Raw genomic sequence first — 19149 nt, 5'->3', positions numbered from 1 at the left:
ATCAATATTTGCTAAAAAAAAAACTCTAAAAGCCCCAAATAAACATTTAAAAGATAAATTGTCCTTTTAGACAGTGACGTTGAATAGACAGCACAAATAAAGTGGCCTTTAAAAACATTAACGTTGTATGTTTTAATTCTATGACTCTTCTCATTAATTCAACACATTCTTGTATTCTGTCTGGAATATATTTCTAGCCTCTCCATCACAACTTGATCTTCAAAGGGATAGTTCACCCAAAAATGAAAATTCTCTCACCATTTACTGAACCTCTGTCATCCCAGATGTTTTATGACTTTCTTTCTTCACATGAACACAAGCAAAGATTTTTAGTCCATATAATCCAAGGGGACAGGACCACTTCAGAAACCACACAAAGTGAACATGACAGTCAATATTAAAATATTGGTATTTGTATTTTTCTTACATATCGTTTCACTTAAGAAGACAGTGATTCATTAAGAGGGGTTGCATGAGTTACTGTCATTCTCTTTGTGTATAGTTTTTGAAATGTCATTTTTGGATGTCCCATACACTTGCATTATATAAAGAGAAATTATTATTTTTTAGTCTAAAACTCTTAGTTTGTGTTCATCTGATAAATGAAAGTCATAAAGTATATGAGGGTGAAATGATGGAGTTTCCTTTTAATCCCTTTCCTTGTATTTTAATTATTTTTATTTAATTTGGGTTATTTTATTTATTTTACTTTTTTAATACTTGAGTACAATTTAAAGTTGTACTTTTTTACTTTTACTCAAGTATGATTTTGACCAGATACTTGAACTTTTAATTGAGTAAAGTTTTCACTGAGTACTTGTACTTTCACTTGAGTAAAATATTGGAGTACTTTTTACACCTCTGTGTTTAATGCATTGACACTCACACTTCTGGAGTAAGATTTGCTTGACAATGCTAGGGAACGATTTTCACTCAGGAATTGCTAGTACATTTCTTAAATGAAGACACCGCAAGTAACACACTGAATTACTGTTACTGTTTAAGACTTTTATTTTGAAAACGACGACCATCTTTTAACTTTCGGTTGCGTTTTACTGTAGCAAATACCGATCACTTGTACTTTACATTTAGTCGAAACATGGCTTTCCAGTGTCAGAGGGACAGTTATATGCAAGAGGTATTTGGCTTTTTCAGATTGTATGATATTTCACTGCGTGTGTATCGCCTGAGCAATGAATGTCGAACATTATCTGAATGTGTGAACAATGTTTTCAGTGACAGCACATGTACAACAGTGACAGCTGCAGAGAATTTCCTTCGTTATATACAGTTCATGTAAAATAATTACACATGCTGATATTAACAGTAACATAGTTTAAGGTACTTTAAAAAATGCATTTGTCACTGCAAGAGTTCAAGTCCACTGTCCATGGCATGTTGTTTGTCAATTTTCCTTTTACAGTTCGACACATGTGTAGTGTCTTGCGTGCCTGCAGAATTAACCCTAGAGAATAACGGAAAGAAAGAAAAGCTGAAGGGCTTTAATCTGAAACTGAAAGACACGATTCTGTTTCCGGAGGGTGGAGGACAGGTGAGTTTCCCCTCTCTAATGGCAGGTAAATAGAAGTAAACGATCCCTGAATATACCTTTCCTTGCGTGAGCTTGATTTCTTATTGTTTTCCATGTCCAGCCTGATGATCGTGGGACGGTTGGAGGTGTCAGTGTCCTGCGTGTGTTGAGACAGGGTCCAGATGCGGTGCATTTCATCAGCTCTGCCCTGGAGGAGGGTCAGGAGGTGCACATCAAACTGGACTGGGAACGGCGCTTTGACCACATGCAGCAGCACTCGGGTAAGGACTACTTATGTAATGGATGTAAATATCAGTTATTGCTATTTCCTAATCAATTGTGTTTGTAAAACGACATTTAATGCTTAGTTTTATGATCAAAGCTCTGTAGTTTTTATTTTTGGGGGGCAAAACATATAATGCAATGCAATGCATTGATGATTGTGAGAGGAACAAAATGATGAATGATATGGATCAACCTAAGTTGCTTCAGTCCATTCAGTAATTACTTACAATAAAAAAGTTATTTATATGGTTGCCTAATCAAAAAAAAAAAAAAAAAAAAAAACACACACACACACACAGCCTTTTTTTTTTTTTACAAAAAAATAAAATAAAAAAGTATTTATCAATCAGATGACATAAGGCATCTACTAGATTGTGTGCAACAGGTTTTTCCGCAAACTTGATGATGTTGATCATTTAGAGGGCTTAGAAATATGCATATCAAATATGATAGAGTAGGCTTTATAGGGTTAAATCAAGCTTAAACTAATTTCATCACATGCTTTTTGTCATTTTTAAAGGTCAACACTTGATCACAGCTTTGGCTGATACAATGTTTGGCTACAAAACTACTTCTTGGTAAGAGCTTTGGCAGGATCTGTTAAATGATTTGGGAAATACGTTTGATTTCTGAATGTGAAACCACTCGGCTTGGCTGTGATTCAGGGAATTGGGACGTCAGCGTAGCAGCATAGAGCTGGACACAGCCACGGTGAAGCCCGGAGAGATGGAGGCTTTGGAGGCTGCTGTGAATGAGAAGATTCGTGCACACGTTCCAGTCGCCGTCAATCTCCTGTCCATTGATGATCCTGCTGTGGAGAAGGCATGTGTGCACCTTCAGAAATCAGCTTTTAGTCTTTTTAGGAATCACATTTTCAGTAACATTTACACACTTCAAGTTGTACAACCCAAACTACAGAACAAGTGAGTTTTCAATCTTTTCAATCAAAAAAATAATATAATTCGGAATAAAATAAATTCAAAGTGAAAAAGTATAATATGCACTGTTGCTCAAACATAATAAATATTTTTTATTTGTTTTTAAAAGAAAGTCTCTTATGCTTCCCAAGGGTGGATTTATTTGATAAAAAATGTAGCAAACAGAGTAATATTGTAAAATATTTTTCAATTTAAAATATCTCTTTTTCTGTTTGAATGTATTTTAAAATATAATTTATTCCTGTGATGCAAAGCTGAATTTTCAGCATCAATACTAAAGTATTTAGTGTCACATGATCCTTCAGAAATCATTCTAATATGCTGATTTAATGCTCAAGAAACCTTTCTCATTATTATCAGTATTGAAAAGGGTTGTCCTGTTTTGTGGAAGCCATGATACATTTTTATTTCAGGATTAAAAAGAACATTTATTTAATATATAATTTTTTTATAACATTATAAACGTCTTTAACTTTTGAATGAATAAATGGATTCTTGCTGATAATAATATAATAAATATATGAAATGACTCAATAGAAAACTGAGCTAACTACAAAACTGAAATTAAAAATCCATCTTATATTGAGATAAGCAGTGAAAACATTCTTTGTTTTCAGTTGCCTTTATTTTGATGTAAGTTATGCAGCAAATTACAATATATTAAAATACATTTTTAATGATTTTTTTGCACAACACTAGCAAATCCAATTTTTGCTCTTCTCATGTACAGGTGAGAAGCCGCGGCCTTCCTGATGACCCTGCCGGTCCCATCAGAATCGTTGACATTGAGGGTGTAGATGCTAACATGTGCTGTGGGACTCATGTGTCCAACCTCAGTCACCTTCAGGTCTGCCCTCCTCTCCTTATCTTACCTTAACCTGGTGATTTTAGTCTCTTAATCAGAGCTATTCTACTGTTTAATCTCTCAAAAACAATTCTCCTTAGGTTATAAAGATTTTGGGGACCGAAAAAGGGAAGAAGAATAAAACCAATCTGATCTTCATAGCTGGCAACAGAGTGCTCAAATATGCTGAAAAGAGTTACAGCATTGAAAAATCACTGACCGGCCTTCTCAAGTGAGTTCGAGTCAAGTGACCTGTCTGCTTTTCTTCTAGCATGAACTAAACGTTGTGGTTTATTAGGACAGGGGCAGATGAGCATGTTGATGCTGTGGACAAGCTACAGAAGACGGTCAAACGTCTTCAGAAGGTAACGTACTGTAGAACCTTTATTCTACAGGATTAATCTTTCACTTTTGCAGTTATTATTCATTACCCTTTATGTTCCTCTGACAGAGTAATCTAATCATCCTGAGGGAAATGGCTGTTCTGATAGCGCAGAACTTCAAAAACAAACCGGACAGAGGAAATTTCTTCAGCATGCACAAGTGTGTTTGACTTCTTCTTTTGAAGCCTTTAGTCGATTCAAAAATCGAGCCCAAGTTGGTCAAAAATAAGCCTTGTTGTTTTCACAGTAAAGACGGTGATAATGAGTTCATGAACATCATCGCGAATGAAATTGGATTTCAGGTGAAGCACATCTTTTATACATTGAACGGAATGTATTCGCATTGTTATTCTCAGGTTCTGGAGGTTGGAGCGTGGTTTATTCTGTCATTGCTGTGTTTGTGTAGGACACGGTGATCTTTCTGACCGTGGGCGAGGAGAAGGGTGCAGGACTGTTCCTGCTCGCTGGGCCTGAGAATATTGTCACTGAAGTGGGACCTCGGTGAGACCCATGATAGTTTATTCCCTCTCGTTCTGCCAATTTTTAACCCTGTGAAGCCTGACATATTTAATAATAGTAAGCAAAATCTAAATTGTTTAAATGGAATACTTTATGTAAAATTTTCACAAAGTCTAGAAAACATATATTTTAATGTGTTTTTTATTTAATCAATTTTAGTACATCAGGCTTTTATGGCTCATGATGTGATATGGTAAGAATATGGAGCTCATACTCGAGGAAGAAAAAACATTTATTCAGAGGCCCAAACTAAGCAAAAAATTTAATTTTGTGCAGTTGCTGAGATTTACAGTCTAAGATGATTTTTTAATGTTCAGTTTTATGATCAAAGCTCTGTAGTTTTTAGTTGTGGGGTCAAAATATATAATGTAATGTAATGATAACTGAGAGATAAGCATTCCTCAAAAGCCTCATGTATCTCATGTGATACTTGCATTTTAAAATTATGTATGGACAATCAAGTAAAGTCCAGTAAATTTTCATCTTCCAACATAACTAACAATATAAAAATTTTGTTTTGGTCATTTTGATCATTTACAGGCCTTAGAAATTTGCATATCAAATATGATACAGTAGGCTTCATAGGGTTAATAGAGACAGCTTAATCTGAGCAAGAACCAGCCACTTAGACAAGCAAATACTGTCAGTCTGCATGTAAAGTGACTTTCACATCTCAGATATTTGATACCACAATAATACACTGACATGAAAAGAAAAGAGTTACATAGACATAACACAGAAACAACTGAATTCAGTTCTTCCATCAAGTTTACTTGGTACTACTTTGACTTTTTCTGCTAATATTCCTTTTCTTTGGCGTTACTGACTTCTAGAGAATGAGTGTCAAGCGAATGATGCTATATTAAATATGACTGAATTTTCACATTTTTCCAAGGTTGCATGTAGATTTATGTTGTGCAGCGATTCTTCCAGTAGGTAGCAATCTTCTGAAACACATTCTCCTGTGTTTGTGTCATGGTGTGCAGGGTGTCAGAGCTGCTGCAGGGTAAAGGAGCAGGAAAGGCTGGACGTTACCAGGGTAAAGCTAATAGTTTGGTGAAGAGAGCAGAAGCTGAGGCTTTACTGAAGGAGCACTGCTGTAAACTCACCGCAGGAGAGGAATAAAAGGACGGCAGACAGGTGCTGTCGTGATCATCCAGACTCTGTCTACACCAAACACATGCCTCATGTTGCGACGCATCAGAACTAGATAATTTTGTTGCAATCAATGAAACAGTCACCTTCAGCTGATAGAGGCTCCTTTTATGTTTTTGATGAACCACATAACTATTTTTCCCGTCCATCAACAAAAAAATTTATAAAAATACAAATTTAAGAAAAATGTATGTTGATATATTAGTTATACTGTATATTAATCTTCTGACTTGTTGCTTCAAAGCCAGCTTGTGATTTTTTTGGACCTTCACATTTAAATAATTTTACTAGTAATAATTATAGTAATAAGTACCAACTCAGGGTTATATGATTGAGTCGTTTGATGTTTGTCTTCGTTTGATCAGAATGGAATGACTCCATGACCTATGAAGTTGAAATTGTTTTATTTTTTGCATTGTTCATTTGAAGTAATCCTTCAGAAATCTTCATAATGCACGTAATTCATTGGTTATTTATTAGCCCTTGAACTGGTTTGTAATTATAATTGCAAACAAAAACAACTCTAAATAAATGTATTCGAATTAGAAACAAGCAGCAGTTCTAGTAAGACATCTTTAATATACTGTATGCATATGTGTATGTAATATACTGCTTTGAATCACTGGGCTGTGTATCATCTTTTTTTCTTTTGTTTGTCAAAGTAGTTTAATGAACAGTTCACCTGAAATTGACAATTATGTCATCGTTTGCTCAACCTCATGTCATTCCAAATTCATATGACTTTTGTTGATGTGTATGGATATATGAAAAGAGATATTTTGCAGAATGTTCAAGCCACTCGTTTCCATACAATTACATTTTATCAGGTTTTTGGCTCTCTCCTAAAAAAGTGCTATAATGTCATGTGCTATAATCCAAGTCTTCGGATGTCTATGTATGTTGAACAGAACAAAATTTAAATGATGACTATGTTTATTTGTGGGTGAACTGTTCACATTTAAAGTCACCAAAACAGACCTGAGAAAATCAGTCTGTGGACATTTAGAGCAGAAGTTTTGTTTTATTGGGCCAGTGATCACACAACATAAAGCTGATTGAAGACTTTATTGTATGATGTACCACAGAGCTTGTGCCAATAAACAATCTTCCAGTTGATATTGTTTTTGAAGCTATGGATTTATAGTGCAATTCAGATAAGGTCCACACTTGACTCACACCTGTTTTATTGTAGTGGATTTAATTAATCAAATGTGTTTATGGGTGACATAAATACTCCAGCTAAAACTGTTCAAAAACGTTTTTAACTACATCAAATATGAATAGTTTTAAAATACATCCATATATACATTCTAAATTTAATTTAGCGTAAAATCTTGATACATTATGGGTCAACAAACCTTGTGTTTTTGTACAAAGTATTTAAAATGTGTGTAAAAAAAAAAAAAAAAAAATTACAGAAAATACATCAAAATTTGTCGTCCTATACATATACTGTAGTTCATCATTTCAGTTCTCAAAAAAGAACTTAACACAAATGCCAGACCTTTTCATGAAGATCCAAAGGCACTAAGATAAAAAATACTAAAACTCTACAAATCTTTATCTCGCACAACGTTTCACCTTAATGTTATATAACAGTGCTTAATTTAAACTAAGTATCTGCATCCCATTTAAACAGGCAAGTTGTTCACTGGCAGTGCTTCTTCAACTGATGGGATGAACTATGAAAAACACGCTAGTTTGGAATACTGTAAATAGTTGTGTAATTGCTCACAGTCTTGTGCGGTTTCTTTTCCAGCTTAAAGCTGTTTTTTGCTTTGTAAACTGAGGGCTCCGGACATGCAGTATGGGGTGATGCTGACCGTGACGAGCGGAACGGTGGCGCTCTTGCAGAAAGACAGCAGGTAGAAGAGGGCAGCCGTGTGTGTGGGAGGCTTGATGGTATCGAAGAGATGCAGCAGAGACAGAGAGGCGACGATACAGGCCATCCTGACTCGAGCGCTGCTGCTCTTCTTGCTTTCCGTGTACAGTGGGGAGTGTAGGCCGAGTCCCAGACCAAACAGGGTGCCCATGTTCCTCAACAGGCTGGCGAACGGCGTGGTGTCCAAATGGACCCAGGCTGGATTGACGCACCACCGCTGGGCTTTCTCAAGCGTCCACAGCAGATCCACACCCAGAGCTTTGAGCAGCAGGTACAAGCCCACCGCAAATGAGAGCAGGAACACTGTGATGTTGAAGTAATTCTTTAGACTGGCACCGTAGATCCATTTCTGTCTGTTGAAGGCCTCCGCAACAATCATGCCTGTGAAAAACAAGAACAAATTAATTTATTTTATTACCTCGAAGACATTTTTAAAATTGTAATGCTCCTTAACAGGTACACTACTAGTCAAAAGTTAAGACTAATTGCGATTTGTGTGTGTGTGTGTGTTTTTTTTTAAAAGAAGTTTCTTATTCTCGCCAAGGCTGCATTAATACTGTGATATAAGTGTTTTCTATTTTAAAATGTCATTTATTCCCATGACGCAAAGCTGAATTTTGAGCATCCTTCATATATCACTCTTAATATGCTGATATGCTGCTCAGTTATTATCCATTATTACTGGTGCTCAATTAATACATTTTAATTAATTTATAATGGTTCTTAATATAGTAATATATAATATGAAAAAATAAGTTTTTCTACTTAATATTTGTGGAAACTGATGCATGTTTTGTAGGATTCTTGATGAATAGAAAGCATTAAAAAAAATTATATAAATATTTTGTAATATTACATGTTTTTACTGTCCCTTTTGAACAGTTTAATGCATCATCGCTGAATAAAATTATTATAATTTTTTTTTCTTACCCAAACTTTTGAATGGTAGTGTATCACAGTCTCCAGAAAAATATTAAGCAGTAAAACCCTGATAATAATAAATGTTTCCCGAGCAGCAAATCAGCATATTAGAATTATTTCTGAAGTATCATGTGACACTGAGGACTGGAGTAAAGATGCTGAAAATTCAGCTTTGCATCTCAAGAAAACATTACATATTTAAATATATTAAATTAGAAAACCAATGTTTTAAATGATGGTTTTCTGAACTGCTTACCTGAAATAACTCCCATGAAAACTTGATGTGGGAAATGAGCGGCGATGAAGACTCGAGAGAGACAAACACAGACCTGGATCGTCCAGAAGAGCGTCCAAAGTGAAACACGCAAGTATCTGATTGAAAAACAGATAGAACATCATAAAAAATATTGCAGAGGCAACTATCTACAGGTCCTTCTCAAAGAATTTGCTTATAGTGATAAAAGTTCATTATTTTCCATAATGTAATGATAAAAATTAAACTCTCATATATTTTAGATTCATTGCACACCAACTGAAATATTTCAGGTCTTTTATTGTTTTAATACTGATGATTTTGGCATACAGCTCATGAAAACCCAAAATTCCTATCTCAAAAAATTAGCATATTTCATCCGACCAATAAAAGAAAAGTGTTTTTAATACAAAAAAAGTCAACCTTCAAATAATTATGTTCAGTTATGCACGGAATACTTGGTCGGGAATCCTTTTGCAGAAATGACTGCTTCAATGCGGCGTGGCATGGAGGCAATCAGCCTGTGGCACTGCTGTGGTGTTATGGAGGCCCAGGATGCTTCGATAGCGGCCTTAAGCTCATCCAGAGTGTTGGGTCTTGCGTCTCTTAACTTTCTCTTCACAATATCCCACAGATTCTCTATGGGGTTCAGGTCAGGAGAGTTGGCAGGCCAATTGAGCACAGTAATACCATGGTCAGTAAACCATTTACCAGTGGTTTTGGCACTGTGCGCAGGTGCCAGGTCGTGCTGAAAAACGAAATCTTCATCTCCATAAAGCTTTTCAGCAGATGGAAGCATGAAGTGCTCCAAAATCTCCTGATAGCTAGCTGCATTGACCCTGCCCTTGATAAAACACAGTGGACCAACACCAGCAGCTGACATGGCACCCCAGACCATCACTGACTGTGGGTATTTGACACTGGACTTCAGGCATTTTGGCATTTCCTTCTCCCCAGTCTTCCTCCAGACTCTGGCACCTTGATTTCCGAATGACATGCAAAATTTGCTTTCATCCGAAAAAAGTACTTTGGACCACTGAGCAACAGTCCAGTGCTGCTTCTCTGTAGCCCATTTCCTGCACACGCCTGTGCATGGTGGCTCTGGATGTTTCTACTCCAGACTCAGTCCACTGCTTCCGCAGGTCCCCCAAGGTCTGGAATCGGTCCTTCTCCACAATCTTCCTCAGGGTCCGGTCACCTCTTCTCGTTGTGCAGCGTTTTTTGCCACACTTTTTCCTTCCCACAGACTTCCCACTGAGGTGCCTTGATACAGCACTCTGGGAACAGCCTGTTCGTTCAGAAATTTCTTTCTGTGTCTTACCCTCTAAAAGCCTCAGGAATTTTTTGCAGGTGGTTAGAGTTAATTAGTTGATTCAGATGATTAGGTTAATAGCTTGTTTAGAGAACCTTTTCATGATATGCTAATTTTTTGAGATAGGAATTTTGGGTTTTCATGAGCTGTATGCCAAAATCATCAGTATTAAAACAATAAAAGACCTGAAATATTTCAGTTGGTGTGCAATGAATCTAAAATATATGAAAGTTTAATTTTTATCATTACATTATGGAAAATAATGAACTTTTATCACAATATGCTAATCTTTTGAGAAGGACCTGTATCTTGAAATGGAAGCGGTGTTAAAATAGCCTAATTGTGATAAAGATTGACTTACAGGCTCTTAGATGAGGTTTTCTTCTCTTTGCTCAGCATTATGGCAAGGATTGAAGTGACCAATGCGTAGTAAACACCAGCGGCCCCCATAGCATGACCAGATGGGCTTCCTGCATCAAGAAGCAGCTAAGTGATCAAAGTGCTCTTTTGATGTATGATGGAACAGGTGATAAGTGGATTAGTATGGTACTTTAGAGGAGAAGGACGCACCTGGGCCAGTCTCACAGGTCATGGGATACTGCTCAATATGTGGCGCTGAGCCGTTGATGTAGTAAGAAGTCTCATGGACCCACCAGTAAGGACGTTCTCCAAACAGTATCCTTAAATAGATAAATAGAACTACATTAAAATTCAATATATGATATCATTTGACAGTAAAAACGTTATTGGTCCTTTTGCTTACCATTTGAAGACCAGATTGAGCCAGTCTCCTATCACAGCCACCCAGACGAGCTTGATCCCGACTGATTCTTTCAGATGAAACCAGATGGGAAAGAAGATGAAGAAGGTGTTCCTCAGATCTGCCGCAAAGGAGACGAAAAGAAACCATCCTTGGGCATCTTTGTAATGGGTCTGCAGGTATTGGGTGCTACTCACGCCAAACCCGTGCACTGTGTCCATCACAGCATTCATGTTTAGACTTTCTCTAAGGCCCTATGTGTTGTAGAGCTAGTCAAGAGTGGTAGTCCTCCAGCGCCTGCCTCTGGTTTTTATACTAGCAGGCCCACCACCAGAACGCATGGACAAAACGATCTTTGAACCTTGCACATGTGTAATAAAACACAGAGTGGAACAGAAAAAAAAGACTGTGTGTGTCCTGTCAGAAGAGATAACATACAAACAAGTTCAGGAGAAAAAGGACATAGAAAAGACGTAGCAGTGAATCACTGAACTAACCTGTGACCTCAGAAACACATCCAACCTCTGTCGACATCTGTAACTCTATTTCTAAATATATCCAATTTTATATATATATATATATATATATATATATATATATATATATATATATATATATATAGTGTACTAATATATATACAAATGTATTTACTAATAACAAGACATAAATATGTCTATTAATATTAGAAATTTGATCAAAATGTCTATTTACATGATTTATAAAACATTAGGCTATGAGCGATTCTTACAAATGAAATATTAATTTGTTACATAAAGAAAATGAATCCTAAGGTTTGCATTATTCCATATTTATCTATATTTATGTGTTATTATATATTTATTATGGGTTCCTGTGGCTCAGTGGTAGAGCATTGCGTTAGCAGCGCAAAGGGTTGTGGGTTCAATTCCCAGGAAACACATTAGGTAAAAAATGTTAGCCTGAATGCACCGTAAGTTGCATTGGATAAAAGCATCTGCTCAATGCATGAATTTAATATTAAAATGTTACCTAATTGTGTATAAATGTTACTCTTAAGTCCTTTTTTGTTCATTTAAATCATCATAATACAATATTACAAGTGTAAATACTTTACAATTTAAATTATGTCCTATTGTAAAGCAAGTTTATTTTATTTATTTAGTTTGTCAAAACAAGCACGTGTTGTGATTATTTTATAGGCCTTCGTCATTTTTGACTTTTGGAAAAATTAGGGCAAAAGTGTACCCAAACAAAACAGGGGAATCCTATTTAGAAGATAATCTCGGTGTTATGGGAACCTGTTGCTCTCAGACTGCTTACATAGGTACTTGCTGATTTGCATTGAATTGGTTTGTTTACATGTGTGTTACATAAGCGAATCAATCATTACATTGATCACTGATGCTTAAATGACAAGCATAGCTGTTGTTAGTTGTTAGTCAGTTGTTGCTGATACTTGTACTGTTTGTTCATCTTTCCAATTGCTTACAGATCATCTTCGCACAGAATAGAAGAAAATGGTGTTTGCTGGTACAAAACGCCCTGCAACGATTTTGGATTGGTCACTTTTCAGTATGCTAATCAAAATAGCCCACTCCCATGTTTCTATTATATTTTGGTGCCAAGACAAAAGTGGGGCCCTCACACACTTCCCCAAATCCAAACCCTTGTGAAAAAGAAATGTGCTTAATTGTATTGAATGCTATGGAACTGCATTTTTTTTATCTCACAATTCTGACTTTTTTTCTCGCAATTGCAAGTTATAAATTCAGAATTACAAGATATAAACTCGCAATTATGACTGTTTTTTCTCGGAATTGCGAGTTTATATCTCGCAATTCTGACTTTATAACTCGCAATTCTGAGAAAAAAGTAATAATTGTGAGATACGAACTCGTAATTGCGAGAAAAAAAGAAAGTCAGAATTGCGGCACATAAACTCGCAATTGTGAGACGAAAAAACTTTTTTATTTCACAATGCTGACTTTATTTCTTAGAATTGTCAGTTTCTTAGAATTAGAAATCTGTCTATTTCTTAGAATTGTCAGACATTGTCAAACTCGCAATTCGGAGAAAAAAGTCAGAATTTTGAGTTAAAAAGTCGCAATTTGTTTTATTTTTTATTCAGTGGCGTAAATGAGCTTCCTTAGAATGCGAACTTATAGTGTACCTAAAATCTTAAAAGTATGTTTTAAAAAAAACAGGGTGCGCATGTTCCTCAACAGGCTGGCGAATGGCGTTGAACATTACATTCAATTTGCATGCAAGTATATTCTTTTAAAGTATATTAAACTTTAGAAATATGCCTATATTATGCTTAAGCAAAGCCCAATGTTCTTAAAACATTTGTTTGTAAGAAACAATACCATGAAGTACACCAAAACTAAATGTCTCAAGTCAGAACACAAATGGATCAATGAAGTAGTCATGCAGGACAGTATGCTTCATTCTTTTTCCCATTTGCCGATTGACAAATGATCAAAAGCCAGACAGAACCATTAAAACCATTTAAAAAAAAAAGAATATTTGTATTAAATGTATCATTCCAGTGACGTCACAAACCTAATCAGTCTGTCCACTCAGCATATTATCAGCATATGTCCCATCAGCGTCATCACAGGTGAAAGGTCCTGAAATCGAGGGCCTCTGACTTCTCCAGTCAACATGCAAACAAAACCAATCCATCTAGCCTTGAATAAAGTCCAACTAGAAAAGAAATGGTTGGATGAAGCCTGGCAGGCTGCCTTCGTATCTGCAGTTTGATCCCCATTCCTGTGCCCTGTGTCTGCCCTCCACATTTGCAGGGTGACCGTCCCGATCTCAGACTGCAGAGATGGACCTGCTCCACAGCTGGGGAGTGAACCTAGCCATCCATTTGCAGACGGAGTACGTGGACTACGAGAATCTGTTTCAGTGGGTGTCCTCTGTGGCCGATCTCCACACCACGTTCTTTGTGTTTTTTCCCATCTGGTTTCATCTGCGCAGAGACATAGGTGTTAAACTCATCTGGGTGGCTGTGGTTGGAGACTGGCTGAACCTCGTCCTGAAGTGGTGAGATGCTCATCAGTTTGTGTATTGTTAATCCCTGAGATAGAAATAAACAGGATAATTATGCTCGATGAAAAAAAAATTACTTGGAACCAATTTGCACTCAGAAATTGCTAGTAAACTTCACAAATAAGATTAAGTAATGGCAAATAACATGTGGAATAAACATATTAGTTTTATGGTCTAATAAAGCGGTGCATTATCAAAAATATAATAACTTAAATACTGCAGCACAAATAATACATTGAACACAATTATTTTATTAATGTTTATGTAATAACATATATAAATCAAGTTTAATATTATTAGAAATAACTCATTTTTAATTGATAATTTAATTTATAATATTTCCAGTAGTTTCCACCAATTTTATTACACCGTGAAAAAAAAGATAAATTTCAAGAAATAATTATTTAGAAAATAAATAGGGGAATTATCAGATATAATATAAATGAAATATTACAGCACAACGAAAACATAGAACACAATTTAATGATTTATAATGAATAAATATAAACAAATCATTTAAATATTAATGCTTAACTTGATCATTAAATTTATTATATTTCTGATAATGCAATTCATCCAATTTATTACACTTTAAAAAATATATATTTCAAGGTGAAGAAAAAACATATATTGGAGTATGTTTTATATTATGTTATATTATTTTATTTAAATGAATTGTTATTATTATTATTATTATTATGCTGCATGTTTTCTTTCCTTTACAATTAAAACAAATGATTTTTAATGATGCATTTCCATATTATTTTATGATATATTCATAGGGTGCTATTCGGTGAGAGGCCGTACTGGTGGGTACATGAGACTAGGTTTTATGGTCCTCTAAAACGTCCTGAACTGCAGCAATTCTCCATCACATGTGAAACTGGACCAGGTATATTACAGTATTTATTGCACAACTATCTGAAATACTTGATTCTGATGGGTCTGTCACAGCCTTTTGTGGTCAAACGGGTTTGTATAATGGCTTTTTACTCTACAGAATCTTTTTAACTCACAAAATAAACTTATTTCAACTATAAATCATCATTTCATGTCTGTAAGTAGCCTAATCTTTTGGGGTTTACTTCACAAATAAGCCATGGTTGATTGAATATTAAAACCCCTTCTTATTACATTCATTATGTTGTGTATGAATCTCCAATTAAAACCTGCTATCTCTAAATGGGTAGTTATGCAATTTAAGCAAGGTAGCAGTTTTAATCTTTCATGTGGAAACGGATCTGCCTCTGGTTATCGTAGTGTTCCAGTTGAAGGGCCGCCTTTGAATGAAGTCATATGTGTTACTTACTACTAATATTACACATGTTGGCAAGTATCCATTCATTCTTGACCTGAAATAGTACCCTGTATCAATTAAAAAGGCCCATAAATGACATGTCCTGAACTGATATTTTATCTAAATAGCTGCTGGTATTTTGCCTAGGCTGGTTTGCTGGTCTTATCTTGTTTAAGCTGGATTTAGCTGGTCTCCCAGTCTGACAAGTGTCCAAGACTGAGAAACCAGCAGACCAGTTTAGGCTCCTGTACAGCTGTCTAATCAATCGCACCTCACAATCTCTGATTTGATATTTCTAATCTGTTATTATAATTCATGTTTGTTTAAATTTCGCCCTGTGTTCACCAGTGTGTGTTTGGTTCTCGCCTGGCAGGAAGCCCGTCGGGTCACGCCATGGGTTCTGCGGGTGTTGGGTATGTGATGGTTACAGCAGTGCTTTCCATTGTCGCTGAAAGAAAACCACCTCCTTTACAATATAGGTGAGTTTGAGACACCTGTGCTTGATCATCTAAAGAAATAATATAATGTATAATTTTAATACAACGCCTGCCTTCAGATTTTTGCAGCTGATGCTCTGGATGCTTCTGGGTTTGGTGGAGTTACTGGTGTGCATGTCTAGAGTCTATCTGGCAGCCCATTTCCCACACCAAGTTATCAGTGGAGTTATTTCAGGTAGATATCTTCTTTTTTTATATGGGGTGCAGTGATGCATGTTCAGTGAGTGTGTTCAACATGCAAAAAAATACAATTTTAAATGTACTCTTTCTGTACATGTTGGTTTAGAAAGAATTGTATTCCATTTTAGACCTTTCTAATGTCAAAATGTCATGTGGTGTAACAGTTAGGTAAAACATTAAATGTTATGCCTTGAATACATGCGAGTGTACACATCTCAATCATTATTTAAAAAATAATTTTATTATTATAAGTATTTTTTGTATAAATTTGTAATGTAGATTAAATAAAAAGATATGTATATATATATATATATATATATATATATATATATATATATATATACATAGTTTTGTCTTCTATTTTCTACTTTAAAGTTTTTTCCTTTGTAGGTTTTAGTAATGTATTTAATGTATTGTATTAATGTACAGTATTTCAGTTCGTTTCAACATCTTAGATGTTTACATTTTATTTTATATTAGTTAATGTTTATTTTACTTCAATAACTTTTTAGTTAAATATAACATTTCTTAATAAAAAATATTTTCAATATATATTATTTTATATTTATTATTAAGGAATGAAGCAGTTGTATTAAAATAATTTTCTTAGAAATAATAATACAGTATTTTGGCGTTTCTTTTATTTATTTTTATTTATTTATTTTCTTTCTTGTTTTTTTATGTATTTATTTTATTTTATGTATTTATCTTTTATGGCCCCCAAAATAAATATCAAAACGACTTTTAATTCAGAAATTAAAAACATGCTCATCTGAAAGAGATTTGGTGTAGGATTTATTTTTAAACGATTTGTACTCATAAATTGCTTGTAAATTTCACTAACATTAAAAATTAAATGCAAGTAACATTAAACATGAAATTTTGAAAGTGAAAGACTAAAACAGAACCTTTCATGTAAAACCTACTACAATAATATCTGTTTTATTTACAATTTGGAAAAGCAGAATGAAAATGAGCACAACTCTATCCACTTTATATAGTGCATCAGTGCTCACACAGATGGTCTTTTATTCCCAGGTATAATTGTAGCAGAAATATTTTCCAGAGTGCAGTGGATCTACAGCGCTACTCTGAAGAAGTACGTCTGCGTGACTCTGTACCTGCTCTTTTTCGCGGTGGGTTTTTATGTGCTTCTGAAAGCTGTGGGTGTGGATCTTCTGTGGACATTGGCTAAAGCCCAGAAATGGTGCATCAATCCAGATTGGGTCCTTTTGGACAGCACCCCCTTCGCCAGCCTGCTGAGGAACATGGGCACACTTTTTGGTCTGGGGCTTGGTCTCCACCTGGCAGGCTACAATCAAACAGCAGGCCAGAATCACGGCAGCGTCTCCGTCAGGACAGGATGCATCGGCGTGTCATTGGTGCTGCTGCAGCTCCTGGACAAGATGACGTTTTCCTCAAGCAACAAGTTACTTTTCTACTTTCTGTCATTCTGCAAGAGCGCTGTGGCTTTGGTGCTTCCCACTGCACTCATTCCTGGAGTCATATTTTGGATTTCATCAAAAAGCAAGCATGAAAAGGACATGTAGTGCTGATTTTCAAGTTAAATGCAAATACCTCATATGGCATGTACAGGGTGGGTAGCTGCAAAACTGCCCTCAATATATCATATATCAATTTAAAAGGAGAGAGAGAAAGAAAAGATCTTAGAAATGTACTTTGTATTCATATTGGTTCAAGAAAATGGAATCTTTGAAGGTTTTTTTATGTTTGTAATGACTGTTAAAATTTAATGTGTGTGTGTGTGTGTTTCTTTTTTTTATCTTTAATTCATAAAAATCATTTTTTGGGAGGTGCACCACATTACTTTCACAACCTAAACTTTATTTTTTAATAATAGGTATTTTTCTGGTGATCATTTAATTGACTTTGACTCAATCATTGCATACAAATGATTTTCAAATATCAATAAGCAGTGTAGCAGTTTTGTGAAAAATAATTAGAAAAGAAAAAAATCTATATTACGTAATAAAAAATTATGAGAAAAAAAAACTTTCATCAAGCATTTCATCCTTTTAGTGAGTTTTTTTCTTGTCTTTTCCTACAGTATGTCATTTAGAAACAATATCCAATATGAAAAGTTGGTCAGCAATATAAAAAAAAAAAACTTTTTTAAATATTTTGAAAAATGTTCTGCAATACATTTCATAAAGCAAGTGAAAATGTATTTGTTCATGAAAAAAATTAGGAAATATTTTTATTTTTATCTTTCTTTTTATTCATACATTAATAAAGAATAATAATAGAATAATAATAATAATTCATACATTTTTGGGAGTTGCACCATATGACATTTTACAGCCTGAAATAATCTAATATTTGCAGATCAAAAAGCTATAGAAATAATAAAAGATTATGGAAAACTGCTTAATAATTCATTTTAAAGAATTGAATCCTTTTAATGCAATAATGAGCTTGTCTTTTAGAAACTTTTGAACATGAAAGGTTTGAAATCCTCCCGCCTGTGATGACTCTGGTGAATTGATGTGGCTGTAATCAGCTCTTTAACAGATCTCTCCCAGATAAATGGAGCTAGTTGTTGGCAAGTCTTCAGATTATGGCTCCTCTCTGCATATCTTGTTATCTGTGAATGGTTTTAAAGGCGGCTGGTCCATTCACTAACTAACTTTCATTCACATCTTCCGTTCAAAGGTCCCTCAGTCATGCTCTGTACATTAGGCTGGGTTCTGTACATTGTTCATATGACGGATGTTAAAGGGATCATTCAGCTCAATAACTTATATAAGATTTATAGCACCATTCATCTATGTATTATTTGGAGCTACACTTTAATATCCAACTAAAAACTGGCTTTAGATGAACAGCAAATGATTCTCATTAGATTGGATTTTTTTTTTTTTTTGGAAATGGATATTTTAATTTTTCAAATATATTTTTCAATTATATTGTATTACTTCAAATATTAAGATTATAAGAGATTGCATGCAGTAATAAATGTTGGATATCTCTTGGTGTCTTTTTATGACTTTAATTATGAAATATTGTGTCTAGGATAGATTTGTTTTTGTTTTTTTAGTTGAATGAATGCATGCATATCTTTCAGATTTACTTACTGACTACTTTAACTGCACATGATGTTGCATAATGAAATAATGTTTGCAGTGGTGTTTGCTTCTGGTTCACTTATACTTTTCAAACTTATCACCGAAGCCTCTGTTCATTTTTCCAGTTCCAGTGAGTCAGGTGCAGAGGCTTCCTACAGTAGTGCATTGGAAAAAAGATTTTTTAAAATTTGTAAATAAAATCATTATTTTACATTTTATAACAAAATAGTATTTTAGCCTTTAAAATATTACTTTTACAAGTATTACTTG

General features: G+C 34.8%; 3 protein-coding genes across 3 annotated transcripts; 2 read left to right on the top strand and 1 right to left on the bottom strand.

The window, feature by feature from the left end:
- The first annotated feature begins 984 nt into the window (after positions 1-984).
- On the top strand, positions 985-6771 carry aarsd1 (alanyl-tRNA synthetase domain containing 1). Its single transcript, XM_059530474.1, has 12 exons — positions 985-1138; positions 1424-1552; positions 1653-1812; positions 2337-2394; positions 2482-2638; positions 3485-3601; positions 3700-3830; positions 3897-3963; positions 4050-4141; positions 4229-4283; positions 4388-4482; positions 5487-6771. Exons 1-12 carry the CDS (start codon positions 1100-1102, stop codon positions 5623-5625), a joined length of 1239 nt encoding a protein of 412 aa, XP_059386457.1. The 5' UTR covers positions 985-1099; the 3' UTR covers positions 5626-6771.
- Positions 6772-7136: 365 nt separating this feature from the next.
- On the bottom strand, positions 7137-11079 carry LOC132121253 (glucose-6-phosphatase catalytic subunit 1-like). Its single transcript, XM_059530473.1, has 5 exons — positions 10787-11079; positions 10594-10703; positions 10385-10493; positions 8715-8830; positions 7137-7918 (listed from the first exon to the last, which is right to left on the bottom strand). Exons 1-5 carry the CDS (start codon positions 11014-11016, stop codon positions 7416-7418), a joined length of 1068 nt encoding a protein of 355 aa, XP_059386456.1. The 5' UTR covers positions 11017-11079; the 3' UTR covers positions 7137-7415.
- Positions 11080-13380: 2301 nt separating this feature from the next.
- Positions 13381-17346, top strand: LOC132121252 (glucose-6-phosphatase catalytic subunit 1-like). The gene is made up of 5 exons (XM_059530472.1): positions 13381-13813; positions 14602-14711; positions 15490-15595; positions 15673-15788; positions 16832-17346. Exons 1-5 carry the CDS (start codon positions 13596-13598, stop codon positions 17341-17343), a joined length of 1062 nt encoding a protein of 353 aa, XP_059386455.1. The 5' UTR covers positions 13381-13595; the 3' UTR covers positions 17344-17346.
- The last annotated feature ends 1803 nt before the right edge of the window (positions 17347-19149 follow it).

This window comes from Carassius carassius, chromosome 39, assembly GCF_963082965.1.
Source record: "Carassius carassius chromosome 39, fCarCar2.1, whole genome shotgun sequence".
Classification (NCBI taxonomy): Eukaryota; Metazoa; Chordata; class Actinopteri; order Cypriniformes; family Cyprinidae; genus Carassius; species Carassius carassius.
Note: the sequence above shows the minus strand (reverse complement) of the source record. Positions and strands in the feature narration are given on the sequence as shown.